General features: G+C 44.0%; 2 protein-coding genes across 3 annotated transcripts in view; one reads left to right on the forward strand and one right to left on the reverse strand.

Moving 5' to 3' along the window:
• Positions 1-578: 578 nt before the first annotated feature.
• On the reverse strand, positions 579-6,503 carry SNAP29 (synaptosome associated protein 29). The gene is made up of 5 exons (XM_038152901.1): positions 6,115-6,503; positions 4,084-4,280; positions 3,718-3,803; positions 2,637-2,741; positions 579-1,594 (listed from the first exon to the last, which is right to left on the reverse strand). Exons 1-5 carry the CDS (start codon positions 6,325-6,327, stop codon positions 1,437-1,439), a joined length of 759 nt encoding a protein of 252 aa, XP_038008829.1. The 5' UTR covers positions 6,328-6,503; the 3' UTR covers positions 579-1,436.
• Positions 6,504-6,752: 249 nt separating this feature from the next.
• PI4KA (phosphatidylinositol 4-kinase alpha) overlaps positions 6,753-16,502 on the forward strand; it is a 54,806-nt gene continuing 45,056 nt past the window's right edge. Inside the window, exons 1-9 of one of the 2 annotated variants that reach the window (XM_038152231.1) lie at positions 6,753-7,000; positions 9,049-9,165; positions 10,309-10,402; positions 11,061-11,149; positions 11,634-11,706; positions 12,034-12,293; positions 12,961-13,030; positions 14,977-15,125; positions 15,703-15,768. In XM_038152231.1, coding sequence (XP_038008159.1) covers positions 6,779-7,000; positions 9,049-9,165; positions 10,309-10,402; positions 11,061-11,149; positions 11,634-11,706; positions 12,034-12,293; positions 12,961-13,030; positions 14,977-15,125; positions 15,703-15,768 — 1,140 coding nt within the window. In that variant the 5' untranslated portion in view covers positions 6,753-6,778. The remainder of the gene's footprint in view (positions 7,001-9,048; positions 9,166-10,308; positions 10,403-11,060; positions 11,150-11,633; positions 11,707-12,033; positions 12,294-12,960; positions 13,031-14,976; positions 15,126-15,702; positions 15,769-16,502) is intronic. The other variant, XM_038152229.1, reaches the window with a different exon arrangement.

Consider the following 16,502-nt stretch of genomic DNA (forward strand, 5'->3'; position numbering starts at 1 on the left):
CAAAGGCTTTCTTTAATTCATAAGGCAGTGTGGCACTAGTTCAAAAGAAGTAACAATCTCTTCCTAGCCACAGACTGTCACCTGTGATGTTCCAATACTGACACAGGTCCCTTGGCCTCTCCAAACAGGAGCACCTGGCTTGTTTTCAAGACAGACAGCAAGCTCTCACTGTAATGTCTTCAGGCTGGAGCAGAATTGTGATTTTGTTCTACAGTGACCCTTACAAAAGAACAAAACAAAGTGAAAGCCCAAGTTCTGTCTGGAAGACTCAAAAATGGTTTTGGGTTTTTCTTCATTTGCAGGAATTGTTCATACCTGCTAAAAAAACAAAACCAGCAAAAATCAATATGAAAGCAGAGACAAGCAATTCAGTTTGTAGCAGAAAGTCTTTTCTGCTTTCCCAACACCGCAGGTGCATGGGAACCATAGTGGAGTTTCTAAACAGTCACATTCCTTAGCAAAGCGCAGCATCTGCTCCATCTGTAATCACATCTGAAATAAATGCTAAAGAACAGTCTTCTACAATCCGTTTGTGCTATCAGATCAACTCTCCATTTCTAAAATGGAAGCTGTTTTTGCAAATAACCACCTAAATGAATAAGGTGAGAAAGAGCAGAAAATTAAAAACAGATGGTGACCATTTCTGCAAAAGAATCTTTAAGAGCACATACATTTAAGTCTTGATTTTGTTACCCAAACATTTTGGGTCACTGTCAATGAACATTTCTTGCAGACCATAACATACATTTAGAGATCTTTACTGACAAGACTGAAAAGGCAAAAGTATTTAGTTACCCAAACATAAAAACCACAATTTGTGGATGCACCATTTGGGCAAAGTCATCTTAAGAACGGGAACACACACAGGATATTACCATTACTGCATGACACCCTTGATATTTTACAACTTCCACAGAACAGTTCATTCCTAAAGCCCCAGAAATGCTGCAGAACAGTCACTTAAAATATTTTTACAGCTGGAAATCAGCATTTTTTCTGAATTTAACATTTCTGTAGGTAAACAGAATTAGCAACATTTCTTCTGAACAAAGCAGCTCATTCTGTTTCCCCTGCCCCCTCCCCAAAACAGAGGCAAAAACACAGTTCCTTTTCTCCTCACAGCTCCCAGGCCAAGGACACTGCAGCTCTGTGGAGTGCGAATTCCTCCACGTGCACAACACGGTTACACAGCTGAGCGGGGCATCCTGACCCCACGCTGCGGGATTCCACTCCACATGCACTCTTCCCGTGTGGACTAGGAGGAAATGTAAAGTATTGGGCTGACTTAAGGCCATGTAATTTTAATGACAACAGAACCAGTAACAGAGCAGAAAAAAAGAAGAAACAGATACCACCCAAGATTTTTTCTAAGAGATCGGTTGAGATGAGGCATTCAGGATGAACCAACATTGGACAAAAGAAATTCTAAAAATCCTTTAAAGCTGTCGGACTTTCCTATCAGTGTTTTTAATGTTGACATCCAGTGTCTCTACTTTCTTTGTGAGCCGATCCAACATATCATCCTGCTCTTCTATTTCAGTCTGCAGGCCAAGAGCGAGGCTTTTCAGGCGACTCAGCCCAGAAGACATCTCATCTGTCAGGGTAGAGAGGGACCATACGGAATCAAAGTGCTGTAACACAGATCATCTAAATGGACACTATCAGGATTCCTTCTTCTCCAAAAGCCCGGGTTAGAAAATGTTATATACAATTCCTCAAGTCTGAGTGTTCCTCTGAAATAGAGGAAGCACTGGTATGTTCATAGCTGTACTGTTACTACCAGAAATGGTCACTTCCTCCTTTTTTACATTTTACATTTGGTGTTAAGCATTTGCTTGACACCAAATTGGATCTTTATCAAATGACATACCCTCTAATGTAGTTTTTACCTTTTTTAAAAGTGTATCTCATAGAAAATTTGGTACATATTTTCTCTGCTCAGCATACACAGTATGCTCGCTACCTCAATTGTTTTTCTTCAAATTTCACGCAGAGATGATAGCAGTGCACTGAAGATTCAAGCAGTTATTTATCACTGATGAAATACTCCTATTTCTAGATTTTCTAACTGACCAAAAGGTGACAATTTCATTGCATGATTGATTGGTATAAATGCTTCTAGAGGTTAGTAAGTTTTCCACAGCTTGTGAACAGAGAAAATGGCTTCCACTAGCTCTTATGACTGACTATTTCTCTTTGATTTATTCCTTTCTGATTTTTTCCCAATCTCTTCTTTCTAGGTCAGCTACACAGTGACACATGTAAGCAAACAGGCACTTTGTCTATATGCTACAGAACAAAGGAAGGCAAACTCAGCTGAATGGTTTTAAGAAGTAATAAAAGAAATGCAGGAAATCCACAAATTATATATTTAGTGCCTTTCAATTCTTAGCAACTTTTAACAAAACACGTATTTCAAAAGCTGTGCATTGCTTTAAATTATTTGGGTCTAAACTGATGTACCATGTAGTTCTGAAATGCAAATACAAGCAAATGATTTTTTCAATTATCATCAAATTTTACACGTTAACTAAACAAAAAAGCATTGGCAATATATCACTTAATAATTCTATCTGGATTAGGAATCAAAAATTCCCAGTTGTATGACATCAAACAGCTTCAGTTTCCTCACTCACCTAAGTTGGTATCAATTTTCTGGTGGTAAGCTCGCAGTTGCTGGTTCTTTGGGTAGGCATCCCTTTGCACTGAAGAAACTACATCTGCTTTGTTGAAGTCATTGTCTGTTAAAAGTATAGAGTACAGAATATTATATAATGAAAAAAAGCATGTGAGAAGAGGTTTTGAAGTTTTAAAAAATTAGTTTGCACACAGCTGCCAGGTAATCCAATCAAAGTACCAGGAGTAGTCCAAGACCATTGTCTATAGGCCAGCTCTCAAGATGAACACTTAAGCTACATTTATTGTCTTTTGGGCTGCCACCTGTAGCTCTGCCAGGGAGTTGGGAGAGGAAAGCAAACCGAGCCCCCGGCGCACAGCCAGGCGGGACCGAGGGCTGGGACGGTCAGCGGGAGCCGCAGCTGAGGCGGCCGGAGCCGCTGTGCCCTCTGCTGGACTGCAGAGCTCGGCACTGCACGGAGCGGGATGGGACCGAGCCCCCAAAAGCCTTCATTCCATTACTCACACATCATCATCATCATCGATATCCTGCTGCTTTCCCACTGTGTGAAATAACCCAGGCTCACTTGATAAAGAAACAGTTATTTAGTAAGGAAAAGCCCTCACAGAAGTTAACAGATTGAGAGGAGGAGGAATGAGGCCCAACTCCATACACCACTTTCTGAGAATCAAGAAATAGCTTCTGGATGAAGGGTTAGAATCCGTGTCTGAAATAACAAGGACGATGTATCTGAAAACTATGACAAACAATGGTTAAAAGGAGAACCTCTGAGCATGCTACATTTTGGCAAACTTAGGGAAACCCTGTCTGCTCACTGTGTGCATTCTCTGCAAATATAAGCACTGGGTGCTTTTAGCCTCTAGCAGGTATAACATCTTCACTAAGGACATAAAGAGTTCAAGGGAAACAATTCCCTAAAATTCAAAGCATGAAGGCTGGGATACAAATCTCCAGATGTTAGGCAGCAAGGTAAGTCAGCAAGTGGGCAGGCTGAAGGGTCTCTGCCTCCATCACTCTGCAAGTTTACCCCACATAGATGACATGCATTCAGTGTAAAATAAAAAATAAACTTAACAAACCTGAATCATCTAGCTTCCTTAAATTTGGATGGCTTTCCTGGTATTTTGACTCTTGTTCTTTACTAGACATCATTGCTTCTTTTAACCTAGTTAAAAAAAAAAAAAAGAAAAAAGAAAAAAAAGAAAGAAAGCATTACTATTGACCTTGGCATTAAAGAAAAAAGGCAGCTAGACCACCTCAGGAAACAATGGAAACAGTTTCCTAGAATTCAAAGCATGAAGGCCGGGATACAAATCTTCAGGAGATTTGTCAGGAGTTTACCGGAGTTTGAAAGAACCAACAGATGTTTTATTTTCTGATTTTCTGGTGACATTTCAGAAATGCTGTGGGAGACAAGTCCCAAATAAAAATTTTATGTTATTTACCTGCTGTTAGCATAATATTCAGGGGCTCCATTCTGCTCTGGCTTGCTCTCTGGTGGTTTGGCTTTGAAGTAGTTTACCAAGCCCCCCCAAACACTCTTGATGCTGTTGATGTGCCTTTGACTTGTTTTCAAGTCCTGGTCCATTTTATCCACCATCTGCTCCGTGCGCTTCAGAGCCTCTCCCTGCCGGACGAGCTCCTGAGGGGATTGACAGAGAAAACAGATCAGAGGCAGGATAAACTGAGGCACCAACCAATCAACACTAAAGGCGACACTCTGAAGAAAAATCACAGAATCACAGAATTTCTAGGTTGGAAGAGACCTTTAAGATCATCGAGTCCAACCCATGTTCTCAAACCTCAACTAGATCATGGCACCAAGTGCCACATCCAGTCTTTTTTAAACACATCCAGGGATGGTGACTCCACCACCTCCCTGGGCAGATGATTCCAGTATTTGACCACTCTTTCTGTGAAAAACTTCCTCCTTAATTCCAGCCTGTATCTCCCTTGGCGCAGCTTGAGACTGTGTCCTCTTGTTCTGCCTGTTGTTGCCCGGAGAAAGAGACCGACCCCAGCTCAGCACAGCCACCCTTCAGGAACTTGAAGAGAGTGATGAGGTCACCTCTGAGTCTCCTTTTCTCCAGGCTGAACAACCCCAGCTCCCTCAGTCGTTCTTCATACGGTTTGTGTTCCAAATAACAGTGTTCCTTCATCTGTGCAGTTTGTTTCTGAGGGCAAACAGCTTTTTCCCTCACTCCCCTTCCTCCAGGACATTTCCATCAACAGTTGCTTGCCCGCCACTGCATGAAGCAACTGTAAAATCCTCATCCCTGTGACATGCTGGGCTCCTGGCACCTACCATGAACAACCCAGGAGTTTTCTGTACTAGTCTTCTGTCAAGCTGACATTTTCATCTATGGCTGACCACCAGACAGGCGATGTGGTGGAAATGCACAGGTTTATGGCAGGGGAATGAGCAAGCAGGACAATTTCTAGATATGAATGGCACATTCATTAGGAAGGGATTCTGTTTTCACCTTACTGGGATGTTTCTGATAATTTAGAAATAGAATAACCAAAGGAAATAAACACAAACAGAATTTCTTCAGACTTCAGGAATATTTTAGTTAATTTTAGCAGCGCAGGATTTAGGAATTTTTATATATAGAAGTACATTATTTTCCAATTCAGCAGTACAAGCACCATTCCAAAGTAATCCAAGGATGAATGCTGGCAGGAAAGTTGCCTGCAGCTACCCAGTACAAAACAAAGAACTTGTGTTCACATTCTTGCTAAACTCTGGAAAATTTTAGTTGAATATTCTTTTTTCCCCCCCCTCTCAATAAGCACAAACACACAGACTTGAAGTTTTACACAGGCCCTGTGTCAAGCCTGAATTCCTGATTCCTCACTTGTGATTTCCTGGACAAACAAATCACAAGTCTGGAAGTTCACAGAAGTCCCACCAAGAACCCTCCGAGGATAAGGACTGGCTGCAGCTTGGGGATGCTCTGGGGTTAATTTAGGCAACCGCATCACCCAAGGAGCATCCCATTATAGCAGGTGACACAAGGGACAAGACCTGAGCCCGAGCACAAAGCGCTGAAACACAGCCTGAAGAATGAAGGAAATGATTAATCAGGGTGAATTGAAGCACATCACAAACAACTAACAGGGAAGGCCCTTCATCTAACCAAGAGAACTGCTAAAAACGTTTTAGTCAGCTAAAAATCAGTCAGAACTGCTGAAAGCAGCTGAAAACACGGCCCAGCCCCAGCCTCAGCACCGTTCAGACACATAGGCTGTAACCGGGATTTTTCTCTCGAAACCCAAACGCCACCACCCAGAAAACACAGGGAAAGGTTGGCAGGAAAACACCGAATAAAGAGGGACTTTTTAGGAAACTGTCCGGGGGACAGGGAGAACACGACCCCCCTCCCGAGGGGTGAGCGCAGAGGCAGCGCTCGGGCCCTGCGGCCGCTCCTCCCCAGCGGCCCGGGCCCGAAGGCTCGGCTCTCGGCCCGACCCACCTCGGAGGCAGCCACGCCGATGCGCTCGGACTCGTAGAGCAGCGACAGGGAGCGGGTGGTGCTGTCGGCGGTGGCGGCGGTGCGGCGCAGCACCTCCTGCTGCAGGTACCGCTGCCGGTCCGCGCCGCCCGCCCCGCCGGGACCCGCCGGCGCCACATCCTCCTCCTCCTCGTCCTCCGCGAACGGGTTGTAGCTCCTCGGGAGCGCCGACATGGCCCGCCGACCGTGAGAATGTCCGCAGAGAGTCCTCGCCCCTCACGGAACCCCCGAACCCCCGCCTCGGGCCGCGGCCGCTCCGCTGCTTCCGCTGCCCAACAGCGCCGAGCTCCGGGCGGAACGCCGGGGCAGCCACCGACTGCCTTCCCCCCCGCGGGGCGGGGTGAGCGCGCCGCAGCGCCGCTGGTGGACAGGCTGCCGCTGGGCGGAACCACTGCGTTGGAGGGGGGGAGGGGGGGTGCAGGGGGAAATGTGTGGAGGAATGGCTGCGCAGGGAGGAGCGCGGCAGGGAGGAGCGCGGGCAGGGAGGGCGGGCCACCGGGCGGAAGTGAAGCCACACTGGGCGCTGCCATCTTTGTGGCGTGATTGGTAGCGCCGTGCACTCGCGGGAGGCGCTGATCTCGCGGGCGGGGGCGGGGCGGGCTGGCCGGTGCCGTTCCCGCACAACATGGCGGCCGCGGCGGTGGCTGCGGCGGCGGCGGCTGCGGCCACGGCGGCCACGGCGGCGGCGGCCGGGACGGCGGCCGCCACAGCTGGGGCCGCCGCGGCTCCCTCCGCGGGCCCTGCGGGTCGCGGGAGCAGCGCGGCCACCGCGCGCGGCTTCTACTTCAACACGGTGCTGTCGCTGGCGCGGTCGCTGGCGGTGCAGAACCCGGCGCCTCTGGAAAAGGTGAGGGGCGTCTGTGGGGAGCGGCCGTCACGCGTGGGGCGCTGCGTGCGTGCAGCTGCGGGGCTGTCACGCGTGGAAGCCGCGTGTGGCGGGGGGGCCGTGCGGCGGGAGGGGTGGCCCCTGTGTGTACAGGACTCGCGAGCAGCCCGCCCGGCGCCGTTCGCGGCCCCTTCTGTGCTCTGTTCGTGCCGTGTGGGGGTGTCCGGCCGCCCCCTTGGCACTGTCACTCGTGGGCAGCGGGCCAGGGGCAGCGAGCGTTCCCGCGGGCCGGGAGATGCCCGGGGGGTGCGGCTCTGCCTGGGCGGGCTGTCTGTGGGCTCTGAGGGGGTTCTGTCAGCCCAGCTTCGTCCGTCCCCGCGTTCCGGGCAGCTGGACTTCAGGGATGCTCGTGTGGGCCAGCTGGACCCAAAAATTCGGGTCAGCAGCGCTCCCTCGAGGCAAGGAACTGGATCTTGCAGCGTGTCCCCCAAATCTGTAGAACATAGTCTTCTGGGAATAATTAGTCTCAACCTAATTAGGGCTGGCTTTCCTCCACATATCTGGTTAAATCCAGGCGACGCAGTCAGTGCCGGGTGAAATAAAGTTGTGGGTGAGATAAAGCTCTGCTGAGGGGGCACCGCGGGGATCCGTGAGCGGGCAGTGCCCCGGGAGGTTGCCCCGCTCCCGGGCAGGTGCTGCTGCTGCTGCCCGCCGCAGGGATGGACAGCCTGGCGTGCTGGGTCTGGGCACCAAGTGACAGCATGTCCGAATTGTATCAGGCAGCATCGTGACTAAATAGCTGAAAAAATCACCCCTCTGTGCTGATGAAAACTACAGTGCTTGCTCTGGGCCAGCTGTTGCAGCCCTCTTTTCTTATTTCTTGTTCTGGAAATGTTCTACTGGTGTGGCAGCCGACAGTGAATAATTTTTCTGTACCCTGCTGTTGGTTCACAAATATACAGAGATTTTATTTTTTTTTCCAATTTGACAGAATACAGCTGTTCAATGACAGTAACAGCTCCTATCTAGCCAGTTGCTCACTCATGTTATTGCAAACATAACCTGATGTGGAACACATGTATCAGCAGTCATCTTCCAAAGTTCATATTTCCTTTGCTGTTATTTTATAGTGAGTAAGAGGATTATCTGTGTTGTACTACAGGTCTTGAAATTAGGAGGTCCGGCAGTTGAAGGACCAGAACCTTGAATTCCACTGAGCATCCTGTCAGTTATTCTAATCCTCTAGGGATGTTGTTTCTTGCTTTAGAAGTTTTGAGGTGGGATGTTCAGAGAGTTATCTAAATAGGAAGTGACTTGGCATTCAAACATAAGTGAGTCAAACATAGTTATTTATTATGAAGGCCTTTTCTAGATAGTGTTTATTAACATCAAGGAAATTCGTAAAAAGACAACATGCTTGTTGCATTTTCCCATTTGTTAACAATTCTGTTGAAGAACAAAGTATTTGAGAGGTTTGATGCAGTCTTTAAATGTGTGTTTGTTAAGTATGGAGTAAAGTAATAGGTGAATAGTGCGAATATATTAATTCTGAATATGTAATCTTTCAACATAACAATGTGTTATGTTGAAAGGATTTGAGCAGGAGTCATACACAGGTTGGTAACAGTTAATTGTTCAGTGCTGTATGTGTAGGAGGCATCGGTGCAGCTGTAATCAAAGCTCCATCCACCTATTTTTTGTTTGCAGGAATTGAGTAAATATAATAAAAGTGCCTGCTGCGCATTTCCTGCACATCTAAAAGTGAAGTAGTGGAACGAAGGCTTTCTCATACTTCAGCACTTTGATCAAGTATTGAAGAAAACCTTTAAATTGACCCACGTTGTAGTAAAAATGTTTGACATCTACTTGAGATTTTCCTGCCTTTTTCTGGTTTCTGTCATTCCTCACTCTTTTCTGGCCCTTGGGTGTTCTCAGTGAGATTGATGACTGAAGGAGGGTAATGTTGCCAGATGTATTCCAGAAGGTGGAGAGACCACTGTGCACTTCAAAAAAGCTTCAATTTGCTTTCCAATCTTGTTCCATTGTTCTTTCCCTCTGCTGTTTTTCAGGTACAAAAGCTGCTCTGTATGTGTCCAGTGGATTTCCATGGGATTTTCCAGTTGGATGAACGTCGCAGGGATGCTGTTATTGCTTTAGGAATCTTCCTCATTGAATCTGACCTTCAGGTATTTTTCCCACTTAGGCCGCCTATTTACCTTCAAAGATCTTGGATTAATTCAAGTTTAATTGTTCAATGAATGAAAAGTTGGTATTTGCTTTGCATAAAAGTAGATAAAAAGATCAGAGATAAGAGATGGATGCTGTCAGGAGAGGAAGGAAATACTGATAAGTATGACAGGCAGTAGCCATGGCACTGCCACAGCCAAACTGCTGCTGTGTTTTCTGGTCATCATGGCTTAAGCAGAGAAAGGAAAGAGTATTCAGCAGGATGTACTCAAACCAGGTGTGTCATTGAATGTTCTTCCCCACGTGCTCCTGCCTGACAGGGATGCTGCGATGCGCTCCTGAAGGCCAGGTTTGCAGTAGGCCCTTTCATGCCAGGATAAACAGGCAGACAGGGCACACAGGCTGCATTGTACACAAGCATCCCTTCTGTGTCTGCCAGCAGGGCCAGCACAAGCTGGTTCTCTTCCCTTTGCCTGCTGGGGCTGGTATTGTTCTGAGTAGAGGAAGGGAAGTGTAGACAGAGTCCCAGGTCCAATGCTGTTAGACCTCACTTGAAATTCTTTCATATTGCTGAGGTTTGCATCAGGCCTGAATTGCCTCCTATTTAGTACCCATGTGCTATGGTACAGCTTGCATGGCTATTATTGACCTTGTTCTTTTTGCTTTTTGTGTTTGTTTGGGTTTTTTTATAAGGCAGCTGTGCTGTGCTTTGGTTGGCAGGTGAGGGAGCTGAAGTGTTACATGGATGTGTTAAGTGGCTTGTGTATGGCCCCGGGATGCATCACATGTGCTGAATTGGCACTGGCACTCTGAATTTCTAGCTGTCTTAAATTTATTTTGGGAGCTTGCTGTCAATTAATAAAGTGTTTGGGGTTAGGGACTGTTCTGGAACTTTCTTCTCCGGCTTTTACAGAGAATGAACTGTTGCCTGGAGTGAGAGGCTTGGATTTAAGGTGCTGAATTGGGTTACTTTCATTTGCTTGTTTTGAAATCAGTTTTGCAATAGTCAAGAAGCCTGTGGAGTAATCATGAGAAGCAAGTTCTGTGTGTGCTAATGTAATTTTACCGCATCTCTAAAGTATCTTAGAATGATATGGTTCAGCTGTTTTTCTCCATTTTAAATAGAATATTTTCTTCTTTAGCACAAGGATCATGTGGTTCCTTACCTTCTGCGACTCCTGAAGGGCCTTCCCAAAGTCCAGTGGATAGAAGAAAGCAATGCACGGAAAGGCAGAGGTGATGTTTGGATGTTTTGATCTTTGTCATGGAATGCCAGCCAGGAGACAGACATAGCAAAGGTTGTTCAGGACATGGTTCAAGGGGAGGGGAGAAGTCCTGCTGTGTTCTTACTTAGCTCCTGGCTTGATAGCCTTTAATATTGATTTTCTTTAGAAGCCAAAGGAAGTGAAATAGATCCCTGTTTTCCTGCTTTGCTGCTTTTGATGAATTGCACTTTCCAAATAGTTCTGTGTTCAATATATTTTGTTACTAAACTGGAGAAGATTGTGTAGTAGCTGGAGTAGGAGAGTGAACATGAGATTTTTTTGCTCTTCTTTTAGCTTTGATGCTTAGTTGCTGTTTAAACCACTTCATTTTTTGCTCCCTTAATGTAAGAATACTTTTATACAGTTTTATATAATTAAGGTTTATTTCCAATAAGTTGAAAGCCTGGGAAGGTTTTTAATTCTGATTTTTCTTTAAACATTTATGCTGAAATTATGATGGTTAGAGTGCTTCTGAATTTTGTATGTAATACTATTTTTGTCCAGTCTGCCTTAGAACTTCATGATGTGGGAGTCACTTGTGTCTTCTTGCTTTATTATAGTTGGCTCTTTCTATGTTGGTTCTCTCTAACAAGGCTTAAGGGGCTGATTTTCTCTCCATTACTTTGCAGGTTTGCTTCCAGTGGCAGAAAACTTCAGCTTCTGCTTAGTGACCTTGTTATCTGATGTGGCTTACAGGGATGCATCTTTCCGAGAGCAGGTGGAGTTCAGTTTGTGCTGTTGTGTTACCCAGATCTCCAGTGCTGCAATCCTGACCAATGTCTGGGGAACAGCACAGCTGCTCCTTGTCGTCAAGGGGCTGATTGCTTCAGTGTGTGTGCTGATGCTTTGATTTGCCTGTGTTAATAGTCAAGTACCTACTGGATATTCATAGGTCTGCAGTTACTTTTGGGAGTCAGTTGCTGAGCCCAGAGTTTTAAAAATGCCAGTTTTGATACTGAGCTTGGGAGTGCTGCAGTTTCATTGTGTAGTACTTGCAGCTCACTGCAGACTTTACAGGAGAAGCTCTGTAACCTGAGTGAGGGCAGTACAATTACAATCTTTTAGCCGCACAACATTAGGAAATCTTCACAGAGGTGCTTGCGTTAATGTTTACAAGTTTCATTTGTTATAATGATCTGGTGTCAGATAATGCTATCTCTTGACCAAAAGATATTCTTCTATGTCTGTCTTGATGACTTTAGATCTTGGATTCAGTCCTACAAGTAATGCAGTTCCTGTTGGGAATGTGCCAGACACCGCAAATGCACGATAAAGGTAGTGATAAAATTGTTACTGGATTTGTAACTCCTGTCCTCGGAACTTCTCTTGTGTGTGTTTGCTGGTTATCAGGATCAGTCCTGAAAAGTGAATTTTGTCTTTCAGCTTCCCTTTGCACTTCTCTGTTTTGTTTGTTGCTGACTGGAAAATACAGAAGCAGAATTGTAGTAATTTGTGATGCTTTCATGGTTTTTCCTCTGCTTGTACAAAACAGTTGTTGTAAAGCACTTTAGGCTGAAACTGTTTAGTAAAATGGTAGCGAAACCGTGAAGAGGAAGTTTTAAGTTACTGTTATTTGCTGTTACATGTGTTTTTCTTTTCCAGAGTATTTATGCAAGTATGCAGTGCCCTGCCTGATAGGAATTTCTCGAGCCTTTGGTCGCTACAGCAATTCAGAGGAGGCTCTCCTTTCAAAGCTTTTTCCTAAAATTCCTCCACATTCCCTGAGAGTTCCAGAAGAGCTCGAAGGAATTCGCCGTCGATCCTTTAATGATTTCAGATCAATTCTTCCCAGCTCTCTGCTCACTGTTTGCCAGGAAGGAACACTGAAGAGAAAGGCTAGCAGTGTATCCAGCATCACACAGGTTTGTGTGACTTGCTCTGTGTTGCAGTCAGCACTGAGATGATTTCTTGGTCTCAGTGGAGTTAAGACTTCAGCCTGCATATGCAGAGAGTCTCTTAACACATTGTTTGAGCAGATACAAATGTCTTTATTGTGGTTCCACAGCTGAATTTCAAAATAGTTTTGTAGTTTCTGAATTACAGAGCCAGCAGTGACAGTTAAAGTAGCAACTGGACTAGTAAATTTTTACATGGAGCATTTGGCAAATCCCATTCCTTGTGTTATTATCATTATGTGTATCTGTAAAATCGAGAAGCTGCACTTAAAGGCTGAAGCTCTCACAAGAGGATACAGGAGCTCCTCCTTTCACCAGGAGCTGTAGATGTTCATTGTCTTGGGGGAAGACTGGATTCAGATGGTGGTTTGGAACTACAGTTTGTTACTGGCATAGTTTCATACAGTAGAGGAGTCATCACTCTGATCTCTTCCCTTTAGTCAAAAGCACTGAACTGGCATTTTTGAACTTCCCAGTTTTGGCTGGAATTGAGCTGTTAGACCCAGCAGTATGTAGTTCCTGTTAGTTTTGCTTGAAGCTGTGTTTCATTTTAAAGTGTACAATCTATTCCCTGACAGGTTTTTTAATGTTTTATAAATGTTTTCTAAAATGCAGCTTTTATGCAATGTTTCAGGTTAGTCCTGAACGTGGACTTCCCGCTCCCAGCTCTCCTGGAGGACCTGCTGCAATTAATTACTTTGAAGGTAGATTACCTTAAGGAACAGTTTGTGATTTGGGGTTTTGTTGCTATTTATAGGAAATTTAAAACGAAAAACCTTTTGACCCCTTCCTCTGCCTTTTAGAATTCTTGCAGGAATTCAGTGGCACATGCTGGCTAGGGTTTTTTTAAAATTCTGGTTTAAAGGCAGTAGGAAGTAATTATTAACAGCAGTAATTTCCAGGCTCGGTTGTTTTTTACTTGTTTCTTGATTCCCTTCCTGCTAGGCAGTGCCTAGTACTGAAGAGCTTTATTCAACTAGGCAAGAAAGATTTCAGGAGATTAGGCTGAGTAACTTTGAGGAACAAGAGTTAATATTGTGCTTCAGTAGACAACTACATTGTTGATCTAGGGTCTGGGATTTTGAGGCTTGTGTATAAACATTAGACATTGTATAAATCCAAAACAACTGCTCCATTTGGAGTGAGTGTGATGTGGGCCATTGTGGAAGACCCGGTAATTTTCTGAAGCAAGAAATACTAAAGAAGACACTGGAGTGTTCACTAATGTGCATTGGTTACTGTATCATAAAAGGCCAAAACCTGAGAAAGTTTCATGAATTAACATGCAAACTCTTAACTCCTGAGCTGTGATAGAGCTCCATCTGTGAGTTCTAAGTCAAAGGAGGGCTTAAACATAAACTCTCCTTCATGAATCTTGTGGAGCACTAGCTCTGCATCTGAGCTGTTTTGATGTCTCTGGTTTTGTCCGGCCTTTCAGTTTTTTAACAGTTTGGGCTTTCTTTGTTTCAGGGCCATTCTCCTCTCTCAAGCCCTGGCTTAAATTAATTTCTTCCACACTGCTTTTCTTTTTTCTTTACATTGCTATTTCTAGAGGCATCTCCTCCTCAATCATATGATGGGATTGCAGGGTAATTCTTAAATTGCCAAGTAGGAACAGACCTATTTATCTTCTGCCTACTGTGTTGAACCAATGTATTTTTCAATGTTGTGGTCTTCAGGGTTTGAATTTAAAAAAATAAACAAAACCCAAAGGTTGCGAGTTAGAGAGTTATTATTGTAGTAGAACAGAAATAATCTTAAATCTTTAGGTGGACAGCTTTGTAAAATCTTTTGGATTATTTTAGTTGTCTCTCTGGTAGAGTTATGATTATTCCAGTCAGGGTTTTATTTTCAGTACTAACTTCTACCAAATATTTCAGCAACAGTCAGTTCTTGTATTACTTCTGTTGATACAGTTTGTGATAGTCTTGCTTTCTGAAGAAGATGAGTAGTGACCTTTGTTTTATTCTGGCCAAGGCTAACAGCTTAAAAAAAAAGAACTAAGGATCTTTTTTTTTTGTTGTCAATAAATAGTCTTGCTTAAAAGCCTGTTAATCACAAGGACATTACTCTAGCATAGCCAGCTGAGTACTTCAGAAAGGCATGAGATGTAATTTCTCAAGAGGAAACGGAGCCAAGAGCAGTTTGCTGAGCAAGTTGTTTGCTTAATAGAGTACTTGAATCTGAAAAATAATTTGATTCTCTTTGCTTTCAAATTGCTGTGGTGAGTTGGTGCATATTCTAAGATGAACACTGTGCCATGTGTTCATTTCATCTAATACAGGGGAAAACCTTGCAAGATAGTTTTGGCTTAACCTGTTCTTTGCATCTCTGTGCTTCTGATTTAAGGGACATTCACAAATGTTTTCAATAGATGCACATTGGTAGTGTGGAAAGGTTTGTCAGAAGCATCTCTGACATGGACACAAGTTATTGTAATGAATTCTCTGTTGTGACAGTAAACTTCTAATGACAATTGTATCATAGTTTTCTGTCTTAATATACCAGTAGATGAGCTGAAATGCACCTCTGGCAAGTTAAAGACTATGTTAGAAAGAACTCTTTTGTAGTGGCTAAATGTTTCCATTAAAGAAATTTAATATCCTTTCTCTCCTCAAATTTGTATTTCCATTATTTTTTTTCTGATCAGGTTCATATCTTCCTGATGGGGGTGCACTGGATCCTGATTATTATTTCTCCACAGTCAGCTCCAGCTTTTCAGTTTCTCCTCTCTTCAATGGTATTAACAATAAAGAGTTTAACATCCCACTGGAAATGCTCCAACAGCTGTTGAACATGGTATGTGATGGCTTCTTATGAAGATTGCAGTGACACTGTTCTAGATATTTGCTAGAAATAGATGCAGTTTAAGCTTTTAGAATTGCAAGTAAAACAACAGCCTTTGTCTCTCAAGCTTTATGTAATTTTATTTTTATGGCATTTAATGTCATGCTTCAATAGCATTCCAGAATGCTCCCATAATAACCAAGCAGAATTTGGAAAATTAAGTAAGTTTCTGTCACCTGCTTCCTACTTGAGTCTTGCAGACCACTGGTTCGGGTGTAACCTGCATACTGCTAGTTGCTGAAATAGGAGATTGGGTTTTGCTTTGAGAGTGAGACTTCCTGAAGGGTTTGCTGGGGATTCACACAAGTGACAGAAGCTGCAGGCTCTGTCTGCTTCTGGCAGCAGCTGTTCTGGAACAGCAAAGAGGCTCAAATGTTCCTGTTGCAGCCCTAATTTCATCTGAGGCTTCATAGTGAAGTGACTTGTGTTTTCTGTACATAAGCAAAATTTTATTAAATGATATTCTACTCCTATCTAGAGTTACTAACAGGAAACATCCTGCTTTAGTTTGGTTTTTTTTTCTCCGTAGGTAAAGCAGATAGTTGAGGATTCTCTTCTGAAGACCTTAGATGCAGTTATAGCTGAACTTGCAGAGGTATGGTTTTGCCTTCTTCCTTTAATGACTTCAATACTTCATTGTTTGCCTTATTACTTGCAAAATTAGTATTTTAACTATGTAAGGTATTCCTTCACTTTGCAAAATGATACTAATTTCCTTTTTGAACAGTTCTTTCAGTGGTTTAAATCTAGCCTTGGACTGTGTAAAAAGGGTGAAGGGGTGTGATATTTTTCACTAACATAGGAGGAAATAGTTATTTTCCTACATTAGCTCTGTTGTCCTAATAAATTACAGCATTGGTTGCCCAAAACTGGTTTATTGTAGACAAAGGTCTTTCTTGCATATTGCAGGGACATGGTCTTTTTTCACATATATGAAATGCATTGGTTGTTTTCAGTTTGTGGCTTGGAAATCACTGCTGCTCTTTTGGATGCCATTTCTATGAGTTTGTCAGCATTGCAGCTCATGGACTTTCAGAGGTGGCAGATTTGGTTCTTTAGGACTGTGAGTCCTCGTTTCAGAACAAGGGTTTGTTTCTTCTTCTCCCCTCCCCTGGATGCAGTTCTGTCACAGTCTCCACCACATTTTATGGAGTTTGCCTCATTTCCTCAGGGCATAAAGCTGTGGTGAAAGGGGTGTATGCTGAAATGTGTGCAGAAATGACTCTGCTTTGCTCTCAGCCTCCCACTGAGCACTGCCTTGTTCAAAATGTAGGCCTGAGTGGAGACAACTTCAGCCTCTCTTTTTGCCATCTCAGTAAAGTGAGAGCT

This window comes from Motacilla alba, chromosome 15, assembly GCF_015832195.1.
Source record: "Motacilla alba alba isolate MOTALB_02 chromosome 15, Motacilla_alba_V1.0_pri, whole genome shotgun sequence".
Classification (NCBI taxonomy): domain Eukaryota; kingdom Metazoa; phylum Chordata; class Aves; order Passeriformes; family Motacillidae; genus Motacilla; species Motacilla alba.

Excerpts from the sequence above, each read along its gene's own strand:
- SNAP29 (XM_038152901.1), bottom strand. The coding sequence starts at position 6,327 with ATGTCGGCGCTCCCGAGGAGCTACAACCCGTTCGCGGAGGACGAGGAG. Across the intron at positions 4,281-6,114 it reads TCGGCGTGGCTGCCTCCGAG|GAGCTCGTCCGGCAGGGAGA; the intron begins GTGGGTCGGGCC and ends CAATCCCCTCAG. Across the intron at positions 3,804-4,083 it reads GAATATTATGCTAACAGCAG|GTTAAAAGAAGCAATGATGT; the intron begins GTAAATAACATA and ends TTTTTTAACTAG.